This window comes from Coturnix japonica, chromosome 1, assembly GCF_054131305.1.
Source record: "Coturnix japonica strain WE chromosome 1, WE-NBRP24, whole genome shotgun sequence".
NCBI lineage: Eukaryota > Metazoa > Chordata > Aves > Galliformes > Phasianidae > Coturnix > Coturnix japonica.
The window spans coordinates 120,590,651-120,608,771 of NC_140663.1; the positions used below are offsets into that span (position 1 = coordinate 120,590,651).

The following is an 18,121-nucleotide window of genomic DNA, read 5'->3' on the forward strand; positions in this document are numbered from 1 at the left end:
TTCAGATATATAAATGTTTCCTGTCCTCAATCTGAAAAGTAGATTGCCTAAATGAGAACAGGTGAGAACGTCCAGATGAATGCCATAGACAGATGTTACCCAAAACAGAAATGGGAGGAAAAAGTAAAACTTAATAATTTTTAGGGGGAACAGAAGATGAAGGTCAAAGACTTATATTACAGTTTGAGATGTTGATTCTGCTTGTTAAATATAAATGTGGTGAATTGTGAATATTATTTTTAACAATTTTTTTTTGTTAACTTAAAACAGTAGTTGAATTCTGTTTACTTCTGGAGTGTGCTTTTGTGTGGTGATTAGTTAATGTGAGCTTTAAAGGAGATGTGTTTTCGTGGCACAGTTATGAGGAGAAAATTAGTCTCCATAACTGAGTGTCAGTCAGCAACTCTATCAGGTCTGTGTATGTAATTAGCATGAAATGCCTTTCCTGATTTAAAATACTTTACACGAACAGTTTAGCTAAAACTGTTGCATTTAGGAAGCACGTTTCTTGATGAGTTCTCAACTAATGACTTTGTGCATGTATGCAGTGAGCGTATGAATGCATTTCTGTGAGTTGGGTCATTTAGTCCTGAGATCAGGTCAGACAGGTGTGTGGAACTAGAGCAGTGAGAAGGAAAAAAATTCCATGGAAGTGTCTGAGTCTGTTAAAGAACTGGATTTCCCTCATCAGCTCGTGGCTTTGGTACAGAGGGCACTGGCTCATGTGTGTTAACATGTGTCATGTCTAGGCAGTCCTGCCATTTCAAAGAATCACAGAATTGTAGGGGTTGGAAGGGATCTCTTAGAGATTATGGAGTCCAACCCCCCTGCCAAAGCAGGCTCCCTACACCACGTCACACAGGTAGGCGTCCAGGCGGGTCTTGAATATCTCCAGAGAAGGAGACTCCACCACCTCCCTGGGCAGCCTGTTCCAGTGCTCCGTCACCCTCACTGTAAAGAAGTTCTTGCACAAATTTGTGTGGAACTTCCTATGCTGTACTTTCATCCCATTACCCCTAGTCCTGTCCCCACGCAACACTGAAAAGAGACCAGCCTCACCACTATGGCTCCCACACCTCAGGTATTTATAAACCTGGATCAAGTCTCCTCTCAGCCTTCTTTTCTCAAGGCTAAACAGACCCAGTTCCCTAAGTCTCTCCTCACAGGGGAGATGCTCCAGGCCCTTCACCATCTTTGTGGCCCTCCACTGGACTCTTTCCAAGAGATCCCTGTCTTGCACCTCCTTATAGGATATCAGTGCAGGAAGTCTCTATATTAGCCACTGCTTATCCATCCTGCTAAGTATAAGAAGTTGATGGTCTTCTCTCCCAGTATGATTGTATGGAAGAAGGACACGAAGTTACTAGCATTTTGGCAGGAAATGTAGGAGTGTTGGAAATCATGCCACTTTGGGGGAAAAAATAGTACTAGATAATTCTCCAAAACAGTCCTGAGATTTTTCAGATCAATCCTGGAAGGCATTTTCTTATTTCTTCAGTTTGTGTGAAGTTTCATTACATTGTCTGCCTTTATACTTTGTGTTGTTATCGCAACAACAAGGTTCTTGGCTGAAAAATCATTTTTTCCGGGTAGCAAATGTTTCATTATAGTTAACAATAGTGGGGTTTCTTTCAACATGAGGTATAATGGAGATAACTCTGCCAAGAGTAGTTCAGTGATTACTTCCACGTTCTAAACCTGAAACACTGAGGTTTCCATAATTTGACTTGTAGCAGAAATCTTAGCAGTTTTCAGAAAGTGAGAATTTATTTAAAGGCACCTTCATGCCTCATTACATTGCTACACATGCACGTGTGCTTCAAGCAGCTTGATTATGCAAAAAAAAAAAAAAAAAAAGGATATTTGAACTCCATGAAAACAGGAAAACTTCTCAGTGCTCTTAAGGTAATGTGAATATTAAGAGATCTGTTTTGAAACATCAGTCATGGAGAGATTTTGTTCTTTTCAGCGTTTCTCTAGAACACTCTGTTAATCTGTTTTGTCTGATTAATATCAGGTTTGGAGCGTCTTCATGATTTATTTCCAGAGAAACAGATGTTATCGTTTGTGGTGGAATGAAGACATATTCTGGGCATTATGTAACCTGCCTTAGCATTAACTTACATTACATGTTTTTCCTTCATTCTGCCACAACATTGTAATTGTACTCAAATGATTCTCAACATGTTTCCATAGGCATTTAGCATGTTCAGGCCTTGTTTAATATATGCTTTGGTCTTTGGTTATAGCAACAGTTTTCTTAAATGTGTTTCAGTGTTGTCCACCAATTCTGCTTCTGTAGCCTTTGCAGAATTATACAGAATCTCATTTTACTGCTGTAGTGTTAATGGAGTACTATGGACTCTCCACATCTACAGTAGAATCAGGCAGAGGGGTAGAGGGTTGAAAATCAGGGCTCCAGTGCAAGCAACGGGGGAAAATTCTGTGAGCATGGGGAAGAACTGTTTACAAATAGCTGAATACTAGAGTCTCCCTAAAGGCAGTTTTGCCTGCTCTAGAGCTACTGTGCTTGCATTACAGTATGAGGTATCCTAGCTTGGATTCTAATACTGGAATTGCTGCTGTGCTTGGGTTATCCTCAAGTTTTTTAATTAGCTTGTTCCTAACCAGAAGCCTTGTCCTGGCATTGTAGCCAACTGACCTGAACATGTTTTAACTCACTGGGGTCAGAGATGTACGTGATGCTTTCTTTATTTCATCCCCACTCTCTTTCAGCCTCCAGAGATGGAAGGGGAGGACTTGGTTAACATCAACAGCTCTGAAGAATGCCTTGTACACAGCTCTTTGACCTGTCTCTTGTGGAGGGCTTTTCCTCTTCTACAGAATAGATTTATTGCTATGTTTCTTTTAAAGCCTTCTGGTTCAATGGTCAACCTTAGCTGGCAGGGTTGCTCCTCCACAAAGGAGGCTGATTTCTTTTGAAGTAGGGACAATAGTTACTTCAAAAGCATGTTAGCGGATGGGCTTGGACTGGGAAACATTTCATTTGTATGCTTTCAGAGTTTTAGAAGATTCTAGGCTGCAGTCTCACCCTGAGTGGGGTATGTTGGGTCAGCCAGGTGGAGCATGGCACCTCAAGCAAAACAAGAAGACATCCCCTGCCTTTTGCTTGTCTTTGACAAGCCTTGCTGAAATTAATAAAGGAGCCTAGGTTGGGATTAAGGACCAGTGTTACAGGTTCCCTAATCATTCATTTAAAGTAAATTTACATCAGCAATTCACACTCACTGACTGTAATTTTTGTCACTGGAGAAGTATAGGAAGCAAGAAGAGATTCCCTTGTAGTTCCATATTGCCAATTTAAGGTATAAAATTTCTAGTATATAGGCCTTGCACAAGAATAACAGATAACAACTACATGGCCTTCACATTTCATGACAATACTTGCTTGTCATCGCTTCACCAGGCTTTTTGTAAAAGAAAGAGAGAAAAACAGGTAAGATTCCTGATAATTTTGTGCGTGTGGAGTTTTGTTACCTTCCTTTAAGTGTGTCATTGCCACACTACAACAGTTAAAAACTATTCAAAAAAGGGAAACAATTATTTTGGAAGATTCAGCCAGGGATATTTTACGATCTTTAGCTTTCTGTTGACATAAACTGATGTGTATATGCCCAGAAGAATAAAATTATTGGCATGATCTTTATCAGCATGCGGTAAAAAACAGAGGAGGGAACGGCATGGTTTACAGGAAAACAAGAAGTATTGTTTGAGTTGTTGGATCTTAAAGATTAATTTTTTTGCCTATAAATTTGAAATTTAAGTAATATTTTGTTGCTTTTTTGTCTGTTTTGTTTTGCTGTTAACCAAACCACTCTCAAATTTGGCCCAAACCTGCAGGCAGTTCTGCTTCAAAGCAGAATGTTGGCCAAATACATGCAGTAAGCAGACTAATGCAAATTTTTAAATAGCAATTATAATCATTTTCTCTATGTTCACACAATTGAAGTTGTAAATTTTCCGCTTCATGTTTGAAAGTGGCTATACTGGAATATTTGTTCTTGGTTGCTTCAAAAGAGCATAAGCCTCCAAAGGAGTTTGACTGCTGCCAGGACTATGTTTGCTGCTGACTAACAGTATTGATGTCCGCACAGCTGAGCCAGCTTACTTGTTAGCCATCCATCTCTAGCTTTCAGTCAATGTCTACCAGTAAAGACATGCTCGGAAAAGTAAAAACACTGACAAGAGAGGAGAAGGGGGGTTCACATGTCTATAGGTTTACAACCACAGCTGTACAGTTGAACCTTCTTTGTATGCAAATGTGTTGCTAAAGATTAGGCTGGGGTCAGGAAGCTACACATTTCTATGTGAGCCCCATGTAATGTCTTACCTACCTATCTGGAATTGGGCTGAGCTGTCTGAAATTGATAGTTCATCATGGTGATTTAACTAGAGAGTAAAAGCAGTATCTTTTGCAGAATGGCAATAGTTCGTGACAATGTATTGTTGTGGAAAAGTTTCTCTCCTGGCTTGAAAGACAAGAGTTAGTATTTCTGACCTCTTCCTGTCTTTCACCGTGGCTTGCTGCTTTGGTTTCTTGCTGCATCAACCTTGGGTTTGTTATATATGCTAAAATATATCTTCTGGCTTGTTATACGTGAGAGCAGGTAGAACTAGAGCAGTTTGCTGCTAGTTTCTGGCCTACACATCCAGCCTAGGACTGCCTTCTAGTCCTATGATCTGCCAGAGTTTCCTGAGCACTTTCACAGCATATTCTAGGAGATTGGATGATATCTATTTACACTTGCCAAAAGCTTTTGTCAAGGTGTTCTGTGTATTTAGCATGGAAGCCCTGCAGTAGAGCTGTGAAGGACTGGTGCTGACTGTACAGTAGCCACAGAATCAGGACCAAGCCAGGAAAAGTGGCAGGATCCCAGGTTAGTAGATTCAGACATCTGTGTTTGAAACATAGACTTATCAGTTGGACAACCATAACAGGAAAGACAGCAAAAATTTCACATGTAGGTTATTAGAGAGACAGATAGGCCTTTCAGAAGCAACGGATGGATAGACAGGACCTTGACAGGAAAAGCTGTGCTGGATGCTGTATAAGTAACAGATATTCATATTACTGCATTTTGCTGATGCTTTTCAGTTCCCATGCATAGAGTACTTGTTCTTGTCTCTATTTTGGGCTTGGTCACCATTACATAAATGCCTTCAGGTGCAGGAATGGGTCTTTATGATCTGATATTCCTTTTCAACCTTGCATTGTAAACTGCTGACTTCTTTCAAGCCTGACCATGACCATGAAGAGCTCTGCTGAAGCACCTGCTTATATGTCATTTGTTCTGAATTTAAGAAGTATAATAAGCCACTCAAAGAAAACACCAAAGACATAACAACGCACATCTGTCTATACATGGAGAGTGTGTTTAATTCAGGTTTTCAGTCACTGCAGGCTAATGCAAGATGAATTATTACAGTTACAGAAAGGACCGCTTCTATCTAAACTTCCATCTCTGAAGACAGTATTGTGGTGTACTTTGTAGAGAATATTTGTAGTTACAATTCACATTCTGCAATGAGACAATTATGACTAAGAACTGGGTAAGACCTGTCTGAGGATTAAGGAGTCATTTTCGTTGTATGCAGGTGGTTCATCCACTGCTGTCCCGTTAGCAGAGCTGCATCAAGTGTGGTACTGGAGGCAACGTGATTCCTGTGCCTGTCCAGGCAGGAGGTCTCACATTCATTTATACTACTGGAACTATGCTCCTGTGTCCGACCACAGAGTATGGAAATGTTGTAGTTGCCAATCGTGTGAGAGATGAGGAAATGCTGAAATAAAATCAAAAGCAAGTGTAGAGTCCTGTACGTAGGGAGGAATAATTGCATGTGCAGGTTGGGGAATGACCTGCTGTAGAGAGGGACCTGGGCGTCCTGGTGGACGACAGGTTGTCCATGAGCCAGCAGTGTGCCCTCGTAGCCAAAAAGGCCAATGGCATTCTGGAGTGCATTAAAAAGAGCATGGCCAGAAGGTTGACGGAGGTGATCTTCCACTCTGCTCTGCCCTGGTGAGGCCTCATCTGGAATACTGTGTCCAGTTCTGGGCTCCCCAGTACAAAAAAGACAGGGATCTCTTGGAAAGAGTCCAGTGGAGGGCCACAAAGATGGTGAAGGGCCTGGAGCATCTCCCTGTGAAGAAAGGCTAAGTGAACTGGGTCTATTTAGCCTTAAGAAAAGAAGACTGAGAGGGGACCTGATCCAAGCCAGACTCTTTTTAGCAATGTGTGGAGACAGGACAAGGGGAAGCAGACGGAAACTGGAGCATAGGAAGTTCTGCATGAATGTGCGCAAGAACTTCTTTATGGTGAGGGTGACGGAGCACTGGAACAGGCTGCCCAGGGTGGGTTGCGGAGTCTCTTTCTCTGGAGATATTCAAGACCTGCCTGGATGCCTACCTGTGTGACCTGGTGTAGGGAACCTGCTTTGGCAGGGGGTTGGACTCAATGATCTCTGGAGGTCCCTTCCAACCCCTACGATTCTGTGATTCTGTGATAATTAGGCATGGCGTCATTATCCGTAGCTCCTTAGTAACAACTTTAGCAGGACTTCCATGCTTGTTCTTAGTTACATTTCTATTCACATTACTACTGAAAGTAATGTATTTCTAAATAATGTACTTAAAAGAATATAAAATAGCAATCCTGCTATCTGAATCCTATTCTTCTGCCTGTTAAAGTGCTGTCAAAGAAACCTGACTCCGGTGTCAGTGAAAGGGGTCCAGTGCTGACAGTAGTGTCTGTGTGTACACAGTGAGTGATGGCTTGAGAAAGTGCCAGCATAACAGCTTCCCATTTTCAGGACCTATTTTACTCAGCTAATATTGTGGCTGTTGTGAACTGATTTTCTTTCAAAAGCCCAGAAGAAGAAAGCTATTTACCCAAATGCCAAGGGGACACAAGGCACCTAAAACCCTGAATTTTAACTGGAATTAATTAAGCAATCACCTGTACCTTTCCTCTTGCTCTCAAGAAAAAGCTTAAAAATGAAAAAATAGTTAATTAGCATGACCTATGAAACCACACAGGCTTTTTGTGTGTTTGTAAATGAACAAGATCTGCACAGTGTTTAAGGTGGGTAAATGACAAAGAAATTATGCTCCAAAAATAAGTTGCATGGAAACTAAGCAGAAGTGGGCTGTGTAGCAAATGGTACTATGGCTATTGTGGAGATGCTTTACAACTGTTTAAAAAGATGTGTCCTTTTGGAATAACAGCGTCCTTTCCTATAGAGCAGTTGAGACTCTGTTTTTTTTGCACATTACATGTGCTTGGAATTCTAGGTTTACTGACAAATATTGGAAGTTTCTGTCAGTAACAGATGTGTGTCTCTTTAGTTTGGTCCTTAAAAAACAACTGGTTTTCTTAAAGGATGTGAGAAAACTGACCTGGGGCTGAATTGATGAGAAGTTGCCTCCTGCAGCCTGCATGACACTATCCTAGCATAACTTGAGCATAAGCTGTGGACCTTCCAAAGTCAATTAATTCCTGCCACAAATGAAATTGGGTCATTTCTGAGGGCCTCCAGTCGACAACTATTTTATGTATGTTCTGTAAATTTCTTTTTTTTTTTTTTCTCCTAGGAATGAGAAGAAATATATAAGCAGATACTGGAAAGAAGTGAAAATTGGAGACTTTGTTCAGCTTCGGTGTAATGAAATCATACCTGCTGATATCTTGCTGCTCTCTTCAAGTGATCCTGATGGGTTGTGCCATATAGAAACAGCTAACCTGGATGGTGAAACTAACTTAAAACAAAGACAGGTGGTGAGGAGGTTTTTAGAGCTGGTAAGTCATCCTTCTTAACTCTCATTTAAGGTAACAGTTTGCTTCAAATAAGGGAACTGTTCACCAGTCCACTTCACAAAAGCTAAATCTGCTTGTTGTAGTAGTGCTAATGAGTTAGTGTTATGGTTGTCATTAAAACAGCAGAATGTGCCAACAGTTGACTTCATAATAGTATAAGTTTTTCCTTGAATTTGAATAGGAATTATTTGGGGCAATTGTGTGCGGTTGGAAAATGTTGAGGGGATTTGCTGCTTTTATTTTAGCTTGCTTTTTGAAAACATATTTTAACTGCCCAGTGAGAAGATACTTAAATATAAACAGCTACTTTTCCTGCCTGCAGTCAGGAATTCAAATAGGAATTTTGCCTATAACTCTGTGTTGCAGAATATTCCTCCAGCAGTTGGAGCATTAAAGCTTGAAAAATTTAAAGGGGCAGAATGCATGCATTCTAAAGGTTTGTGTGCTGAAAATCTGTTTTACTGCTCTCTCACTCTACTTATCTCTCCCCAGCAGCATTGTTTTAAAGCAAAACAAAATCCAGGAGATCAGTTACTATCAGCAGAATGAGAGGAAATTGCCTGAAGTTTTACTTAACAATCTTAGTGAAATCATATTTATTTGTATGCCCTCCTCTCCTGACAGCTAACCCTAATTTCCTGTATTTTGGGTGTGGGAAAAAAAAAACACAACAACAACTACTTATTCTACAGAATTCAGCTACCTGTTTTTCTAATAGTTGTTCTCAGTCAAAGAATGCAAACTGTGACAGCTTCTGCCATTACCAGTCATCAAAGATAACTACAGAAACCTATAGCTGTACTGAGCTATATATGTGTTAAATAAATCCAACCAATAGGATAAACATTGATATGCCTTCCAAATAATTGTGATAGGGCCCTTCTGTGAATAGCTTGTAAAAAAGTGAGATAAACATTTGTTTACTATTAAGTGAATTCCATGTAGAACATAGATGTCCCATGTGAGCTACCACCATGACAAGAAGCTTAATCATCTACAGGCCAAACGTCTCAAAAATTCTGATTGTTCCAAGGAGGCTAATTAAATAGCTTCTCAAAAGTCTTATCCTGTTCCCACTGAGAGGAAATTTCTCCCAGTGGGTAGAACCCCAGGGAAGAACTTTGATTATATGTCCCAGTTCTCTGCCAGCAGACATCCAATATGACCTCAGGCAAATTATGTAGGACAAAAACTATAGATTGCATACAGGGATGCTTTCATATTATTAGGTACAGCTAGAATTGAACGACGTGTCTCAGCTCTCTCACAAAGGAAAACCAGTGATGGTACCAGCTGCCCCATTCCTCCACAGCAGATGGTTGAATTTTCGTGATTCAAGACCTGACACACGGCAGGAGGTGCCACTAAGCACAGTGAAAAGAACTGATGTATCCAAGTACAATGAGTCACCAGCCTGCTATCCAGAGGAATCCCTTTTGCTGCACTAGGATCTGCATCTTCCCTGGCAATGGCCATTGTTTGACACTAGGACTGTGATACCTGAGGGTACTTTTCAACTTCGCAAACTCCCCTACTTCTGGGAGTAGTGACCTCCTAAACGTGTGCCTGAGCCTTTTGCTACGGGGTCATCCTTCTGTCACTACCCATCAAACAAATACATGCATTAATCTGTCTTCATTAATGATCTGAACAATGATGTTGAATGAGCTCTCAGTAAATTTACAAATAACACAAAACTGGGGATGGCTGGTTCACGGGAAGGTTGTGCTGCCATCCAGAGGGACCTGGAAGGACTGGAGGAGTGGGCTGACGAACTTTATGAAATCCAACAATGAGAAGGGTGAAGTCTATAACCTGGGAAGGAACAACCCCATGCACCAGTCTGTGCTGGGGGCTACCCAGCTGGAAAGCAGCTCTGCAAAGAAGGCCCAGGGGGACCCAGTGCTCAAGGTAGACATGAGCCAGTAGGGCTCTTTCACAGCAGAAGTGGTCCACAGGTTCCTAGGCTGCACGAGGAAGTGTCAGCAGCAGCAGGCTGAAGGCGTGGGAGAGCTCTGGGGTCTGCACAACAGATGTGTACATACTGAACCTATTCTCCTTCAGTATCTTAGTTCCCTGTGGTGTAAGGTGATTATGGGACTTTTCCACCCCAGAATTGTGTTACTAGATGTATGGATAAATAATTTCTTGAAATAATTTTTGGATCACTAGATGTGTAGATATGGTAGCAGCGGGGTCCATAATAATTTGTGAGGGATTAAACTGGCGTTGGTGACAGAAAGCTCATTCATTTCAATGAAAGCAGTCCTGGGCCCCAAGAAGTCAAATACTGAAAGAGAGCTTGTGAGAAAACCACACGTGACTAACACCCCTCTCCTAAAATAGCTGAGAAAGCAGGAAATATCCAAACCCTGGTAGTGTGTCAGCTAAGTTGTAGGCAAAGTGCACACCTGCAAGTTCCAAGTCCTCAGTGGCTGCAGCATCACAGAGCTTCACTGTAACAGTGTCACATGAATCATCCAGCAGAATGCTTACCATCCTCATAAAAGTCATGGCTAAAACCCATCTGAGAACACTGTTAATTCATGCAGCAGCATTAGCTTCCTCCGCTCATACTAGTTAGGCTCTTAACTGGCTCTTGAAGGTGTTGCCCTGCTAAGAGACACTCAGTAGGATGGAAGGAAGGAGCTGCTTGGGAAATGTTCGTTGGATAGGAGGCAAACAGCCATGTAGTATGGAATACCAGGGTGACACTTACATTTGTGAGTGAAATTCATTTCCTGTCTGAATATATCCAAGTCACCACAACTGGAGGGATTTTACTGTTATATCTCATAAAATAGTTTGGAAGGTCAACATTCTCTTGCATCAAATGCTGACCATCTTTTCATCAAACCTCAGCAGTGTCTGTTCACAAATCTTTTATAGAACCTACAACCCAAGCTACTCATGTGTTGGACAAGAGTGTTTCTGTGTTTTTATATTACCATTTTACTCAGCGGAATAACTTTCAGCTATGTTCATAATTGTTTGGTTCCGTCTCATTCTACAGCCTTGTTGTTCAAGCAGGAAAACAAACAAATAGATTATGTAGTCCTGACCCTCTCTTTCCCACACTGCTAAACTCATCCCCTGTCCTCTTTACAGAATGATTGTGCCTGGTCATGTGGTTTATCACGGGACAAGAAATAAAGATGTATTGGAAGCTTCTTCTTAAAATATCAGCTGCCTATAGAAGTCTTTGAATAATGTCTCTGTAGCAGTGTCTCAAACATTTAAAATCAGTTGTGTTAGAAAGCTTGGCATTTCTGTGTTTCCTATATGAATTATTTCTGAGAATATGCCAGGGAAGTAGGTCAACGAAGGATAGCTATTTCTATACCCGCTGCCCTACTGGGCATGGGAAAGGAGCAGGGGCAGAGGTGGAACAGTTGTTTTAAGCTACTTTAATGCTTTCCTACTTCTGTCCCTGCCCTACACCCATTCATGCAATTTATAGTCAAGACCTTCACTATCAATTTGAAACTGCTAAGCATGGCATGTTCTGGGCACTGCTCCTGCAGCCACAGCATGCTCTCAAAAGCCCTTTCGAGAGGACAGCAAGCCCAGAGCTGTTATGTCGGGCAGAACTGTCCCTTCAGACAGTCACTATTCTGCCAGCATGGTCTGAAGTCTTGTTTTGTGTCTCATTTCAGGATTAACAGCATAGTTGCAGAGGATGTAACAGGTCTTACAGATTCCCTCTTCCAAACCTTTCTTTGGAAGAAAAGCAGTGTTCTGATCCCTTTTTGGCCTGATGCTAGAAGTAGCAATAAGCAGTTATAGAAGCAGTTCTCATCTGTGACTCCAGTGTTTTGCAGACATTCTTATGCTCTAAACACATGCTCAGAAGATCCAAAATCAGCATTTGTGGGCTGGGATTAGACCTCTCCACTTCAAAATTCCAAGAAACTGTTCTCCTTTACAGTGCAAATGACCAGAAATGTTGCTTATTTTAGTGCTGCATTGATGCATCTGAATAATTTTTAGTACACCAAGAACCTGCTGTTTACTAGCTTTGTGTGTTTGTTGACAAATGGGATCTGGCTAACAAGAGGCTGCATTCCATACACAATTCTATGTCCTATTGACAGACAAGCTGTGAAAAGTCATCAATATATTACTCCTTGGTGACTTGTATGTCTGATGATTCTAGTTAGAATGTGTACCTTGTTCTTGGACTCTCAAGACAGTCAGCCTTGCAAATAAATTGCACGGTAAGCAGGTTGAAAAATCAAAAAAAAGGATAGATTTTTTTTTTTCAAGGGCTTTAACAGTTTCTCTTCCAAGATTGTGAACAGTGTGGTCTTGCTATCCTGAAACTGCAGTGCCAGTTAGAATGTGTTAAATAGTCAAAAAATGTATTTCTGTGTTTTCACCCTTGCAAGTTGAAAGGATAGTGGACTGTCCACACTGAAACACAAATCAGAGCTGTGTGTGCAGCATGACACAGCTAGAAGGGAAAGTGCTTCACTAAATCCCCCTGTGGCTGATCTAATGATGTTACCAGTAAGTATCTCCTGAAGAAAAAAGAGTGTTTCTTGGTAGTACAGTTTCCTTCTAGTTTCCATCCAGTTCTCACTGCTGTCTAGTCACAGCAACAATTTCTGTTGTGCTGGATCTAATAGAAGACACATTATGAAAGAAGAATCAATGTTTTCTGTATGACTCTCTGGGTTGCTTTGCCACCACACCCTGCCTAATTGCGCGTGGAATGTTTTACATGCATGTGAAACGTTTTGTCAGCCGCTCTTCACAAAGTGGGTAAGCAGATACAGCTTTGACTGCGAAAGCTCAAAACTCCCTTTCAGGTCTCATAAACTTGATTTAGGATATTTTGATAGTATGAATTTGGACTCATGAAAAACATTTACATTTTCTTGCTGCCTTGCAGTATGAAACAAACAAAATACTCCACTGTTTTCACTCAGTATGCCTTTCAACAAAGTCCACAAAGACTCACTGTCGAGTGAGTGGCATTGCTTATGGTTTATTAACCACTGGCCATGTCCTAGATGTTTCTGTAGAAAGCTTCAGTTCAGCTGAAAACTAGGCTAAGTCTAGCAGCTGCCATCCCCTTTGAGAAGGTGTGTGTATCCCCCTGGGAGATGGTGGGGAGAGATGATGGATTTATTTTCTCTCTTTTTCTCATAAGACTAAACCTTTATTCAAAACAAACTTGTACTAGCATGATTTAACAGACTTAGATAAGTCTTGCAAATGACTTTGTGGCTGCTTATTTATTTTGACTAAAAAGCAAATTTGAATATGGTCTGTCTGTTTGGAGGATTCATTTGCATGCAGACTAGCACCAGAATAACTCATCAGACTAATTTCCTTACAAGACAGTATGTGAACCCTTCTGGAATATGTATAAACTCAGAGCCTGTACTTACTGCAAGCACATTTGCTTTTTCATCCCAGCCTGGAAGTTAGGCTGAATTGACAGCTCTAACTTTCATCCATGTTGTTGCATAACTTTGGAAGCATCTTGGATACTGCTTAGAAAAGCAGTCCCATGTCTCCCTTTTCCAAGCATTAGGACATTCATATTTCTTTTTCTTTCCCCATGAGCCCTGAACAGAAACTATTCTGGAAGAAAAGGTAAGACTGCTTTTTAGAAGGGCTGCACTCTAAGCCTGGCTGTGTTGACAACTGTAGGCTACACTATTTGTGAGGTACTTTAAGAAGAGCAACTCATGTTTCTTGCATGAAAACAGCTCCCAGGGCAGCTCAGAGTCTCAATGTGGACATTCGTTTAGCATTCAATTCCCTTTCTTTAGAGAAAGAGGGAAAAAAAAGAAAAAAGAAAGCAGCTTTTAATAAACAGAGCTAAGGTTTCTTTTGTAGCCATCTGTGTTGATTAAGCTAGCTCAAGAACAGCTGAAGTAAAATCAGCACAATTCCCAGGCAGACTTACATTGGACTTACTGATATGAGCTAATTATCTCAAAAAATTCCCTTGTCACTACTTAGCCCACTAATAAGCTCATGCTGTCATCATGGAATCTCAGCATGATTTGGGTTGGAAGGGATTTTAAAGACCATCCAGTTCCAACCCCCCTGCCATGAGCAGGGACACCCTCCACTTCCAGGCATGGAGCATCCGCAGCTTCTCTGGGCAGCCTCACCACTTGTAGTGAAGAATTTGTTCTTAACATCTAATCTCAAACTACTCTCTTTTAGTTTAAAACAATAATGGCCTCTCCTATCACTATGCTCCCTGATAAGAGGCCCTGCCATTTTTCTTGTAGGCTCCCTTTGATACTGACAGGCCACAATGAGGTTTCTCCAGAGCCTTCTCTTCTCCAGATGGAAGCAACTCCCTCAGCTTTCAGAGGAGAGGTGCTTCAACCCTCTTATCATCTTCGTGGCTTTCTCTGGACCCTCTCCAACAGCTCCTTGTCCTTGTGCTGAGGGCCCCAGAGTTGTACATAGTATTGCAGGTGAGGTCTCATGAGAACAGATTAGAGGGCTAGAATCTCCCTCAGCTGAGAACCCTCCCTTGGCCTGCTAGTTGCACTCCTTTTGACACAGCCCAGGACACAAATGGCTTTCTGGGTTGTAGGCACACACTGAGTGTTGAGAAACTGAACTTATGTCAACCAACAGCCCAAGTCCTTCTCCTCAGGACTGCTATCAATCCATTCCCCACCCAGCCTGTATTTGTACTTGGGATCATCCTGATTCAGATGTGGGATTCTTGCCCTTGACCTTGTTGAACTTCATGAAATTCACACATGCCCACCTTTTGAACCTGTCTTAAGTCCTGATGGATGGCTTTCCTTCCCTTCAACATGTTGATGGTACCACATAGCTTTATGTCATTTGTGTACTTACTGAGGGTGCACTCAATTCCAATGTATGTCGCTAACAAGGATATTAAATAGTACTGGTCCCAATACAGACCCTTGAGGGACGCTATGTGTCACTAGTCTTCACCTGCATATGGAGACACTGACCACAGCTCTTTGAATATAACCATCCAGCCAATTCCTTATTCACTGAGCAGTGCCACTTATTTAAGTGGAAGTAATACTCTTGTAATCAAACAACTGTCAACTAATCAGCATTCTCAGTCTTATTTAGACTGTAAGTGCTTTTATAGGGTAGAATAAGGCTACAGGAACAATGAATGTATTTCTGATATCTTTAGGGGATTATGCTATGTGTGTCTTTTTTGTTGTTGTTGTTTTTTTCTTCATTAGTTTGGAAAGGTTTTCAAGGCTAGGAAAAATGATTTAAAAATTCCTGATATGCACATGTTAAAACAGCAAATTAGTGCTCCATCCCACACACACTGACAAAATTAGATTTCCTTTAGGGAAAAAAAGAGTTTAAAAAAATAACCAAACAAGTAAAAGAAAATAACATTTTTCCCTATGCACTATGAGTATGTCAAATTAAGAGCTTTTTTTTTTTTTACATTTTAGTTGAAGATTTTAGTGAAATGAGTCTTCTGTGTAGTACAAAACACTTTCATGTCGTCAACACCATGTTGGGAGGGAGTGTTGATGTGCCTGAGGGGAGAAGGGCGCTATAGAGGGACATGGATAGACTGAATTGATGGGCCAAGGCAAACAGTATGTGTTTCAATAGGTTCGACTGTCCAGTCCTGAGTTTTGGTCACAACAACTCCAGGCAACCCCAGGCCTGGGGATGAGTGGCTGATGGAAAGGGGCCTTGGTGTGCTGATGGACAGTCGGCTGAATTTGAGCCAGCAGTGTGCCCAGGTGGCCAAGAAGGCCAGTGGTATCCTGGCTTGTATCAGGAATGGTGTGGTGAGCAGGAGTAGGGAAGTCGTCCTGCCCCTGTACTTGGCATTGGTGAGGCCTTGCCTCAAGTACTGTGTTCATTTTTGGGCACCTCAGTAGAGAAAGGACGTTGAGGTGCTGGAGCAGGTCCAAAGAAGGGCAGCAAGGCTTGTGAAGGGCTTGGAGAATATGCCCTATGAAGAGGTGCTGAGGGAACTGGGACTGTTGAGTTGGAGGAAAAGGAGGCTGTGGGGAGACCTTATGGGTCTCTTCCAGTACCTGAGAGGTGCTTACAGTGAGAGTGGGGTTGATCGCTTCTCACGGGGGACAGGACAAGGGGAAATGGCCTCAAGTTGCACCAGGGTAAGTTTAGGTTGGATATCAGGAAAAACTTCCTTACAGAAAGGGTTGTTACTCACTGAAATAGGCTCCCCAGGGAGGTGGTTGAGTCAGCACCCCTGGATGTGTTTAAAAACCATTTGGATGTGGTGCTCAGGGACATAATTTAGCGAAGGGTTGTTAGTTAGGGTCGTATGATTAGTTTGTGGTTGGATTCGATGATCTTTAAGGTCTTTTTCAACCTGAGTGATTCTATGATTCTATGAGTCAACGATTCCATGTCAAAACCCTTGAAGAACCTTGTTGAAGGTTACACCCAGAATGTTTAGTAAATTACTTTGCTGAAGGTTGAATTGCTATGAAAAACTCTACATCACTACTGTTAAACCTTTTTGTGGGTAGCACTACATTCAGAGATGACTTTTGTGGAAATGGGAGATATCTCCAGTTGAAGAAGAAGCAACTACCTTTTCTCTAAGGAAAAAAAACACATGGAGAGCAGCTGCATGCAGAATGTCATTGCAGGATCTGAGTCTGTGCTTTGACAAACCTTTATGCAGAATAAGAATCCTAGGGGACTTAGGAGAACCATTTTTCACTTGGTTACTTACTTGACCATGGCAAGAGAGTCTCAGGGTGAGAGGTGAGGGGAAGGATGCAAATGAAAAGAAACTGAAGAGTGGTGGCTCACTTCCTGCTCAGCCAGTTTCAAGCAAGGTCACCGTCTTTTTCTAGTTTCCACTGTGCAGGTGTCTAGGCCACAGGTTTGACTGTCAAGAGAGATTAATTAAAGGGACAAAGAATTTGAATAAGACCAAATTTTTGATACCTTAATCTTATCACTGTTGGCTAAGTTGGGTAAAGAGGTCTGAATGGTGCTGGGTATTTGACTTTTACTGTTGATGTTGACTGGTTATGTGTTTGTGTTTAAATATGAGTGAAAGGGGCTGAAGTTATTAAACTAAGTTTGAATGGCCGCAAGGGATCTCCCATTCCTTGGGCAATCAATCCAGCACTGGTGGAACGGTGGTAAAACCATGTAAGGAAACATGTTGTGCCAGTGCTTGTGCTGCAGCTGACCTCTAAAAGAGGTGGAAGATTTCATCCTCCCTGTGGCTAATCCGGCATCTCTTCATTGTGCTGTTTCTCTGAAAAAAGGTGCTAGAAAACAGTAGAACGCTTCAGGTATACAGAGAAAATGAAATGCTGTGCTGTTTCCTACTAGAGAGAAGTAAACATTTGCACATAAAGCAATTTAAGAAGAGGTTTTCCCATTAAACTCATCTTTATTTTTATTGCTTTCTCATGACTTTTCTGATCTCCTAGCCTAATTCAGTTTTAATAAACAAGTTTATTTTGGGAACTGTTTATTCCTTTGCCATACATTGGCATCTCAGTTGAGCATGGGAAATATCTGGAATACCTGTTCTCAGAAATTAGATATTATAATGTAGTGCTGAGAACTCTTGATTTTAGGGTCAGGAGCTTCGGACTGGAAGCACATCACATCACATTTGTCTCTGAAAGCACAATCCCAGTTGGCAGTATCAATGAGTGGGAAAAGACAGTAGGGCTTTATTTTACAGAACAGGAGGGTTCATGGTGTAGAGGTATGTGGTATATAGCTACAGAAGTGACTGTATGGTCTCACTTTCCTTTGTTAGCACCAAAGTAAAGAAAGAGTTCCCTCATACTATTTTCTACCAGAAAAGGCAGGGGAACATAATGAGGAACTCTTGAACTTATCTCAAGATCTAGGATGTGAACCTCAATTCCACTTCTCTTTTCTCCACCTGTTACCATCCAAGTCTTACACACGTTTTAGTACTGATAAGGCCACACAGAGCTGTAGACATTTGCATAAAATATTATTTACATGGGAAGTGGCTGGCCATGTGTCTCTAAACTGTTATTTCAAGAAATTCACAAGCATTTCAATTCATTCATTGTACTCAAGTTCACACTTTCAAGCTCTGTGATGTCACTCTGTGATGTGACTCTGTGATGGTCAGACACTTAGTATATGTGTATGATCATTTTGTAGGTATGCAACTTGAGTCAGTGCTCAAGTCTGTTCTCCACACAAAGTTACAGTACTTGTATTTCCATTTGTTTTTGACTGAAAAGCATCAGTAGTGCATGTAGACTTACAGACAGCAGTGCTAAGCTGTTAATTCAGCTTTCTTAATGACATAG

The 18,121-nt window shown here is 41.4% G+C and overlaps 1 protein-coding gene across 1 annotated transcript in view; it reads left to right on the plus strand.

Moving 5' to 3' along the window:
- ATP10A (ATPase phospholipid transporting 10A (putative)) overlaps positions 1-18,121 on the plus strand; it is a 106,205-nt gene that overhangs the window by 33,650 nt on the left and 54,434 nt on the right. Inside the window, exon 2 of the mRNA XM_015851029.3 lies at positions 7,610-7,814. Within this exon, the coding sequence (XP_015706515.1) occupies positions 7,610-7,814 (205 nt within the window). The remainder of the gene's footprint in view (positions 1-7,609; positions 7,815-18,121) is intronic.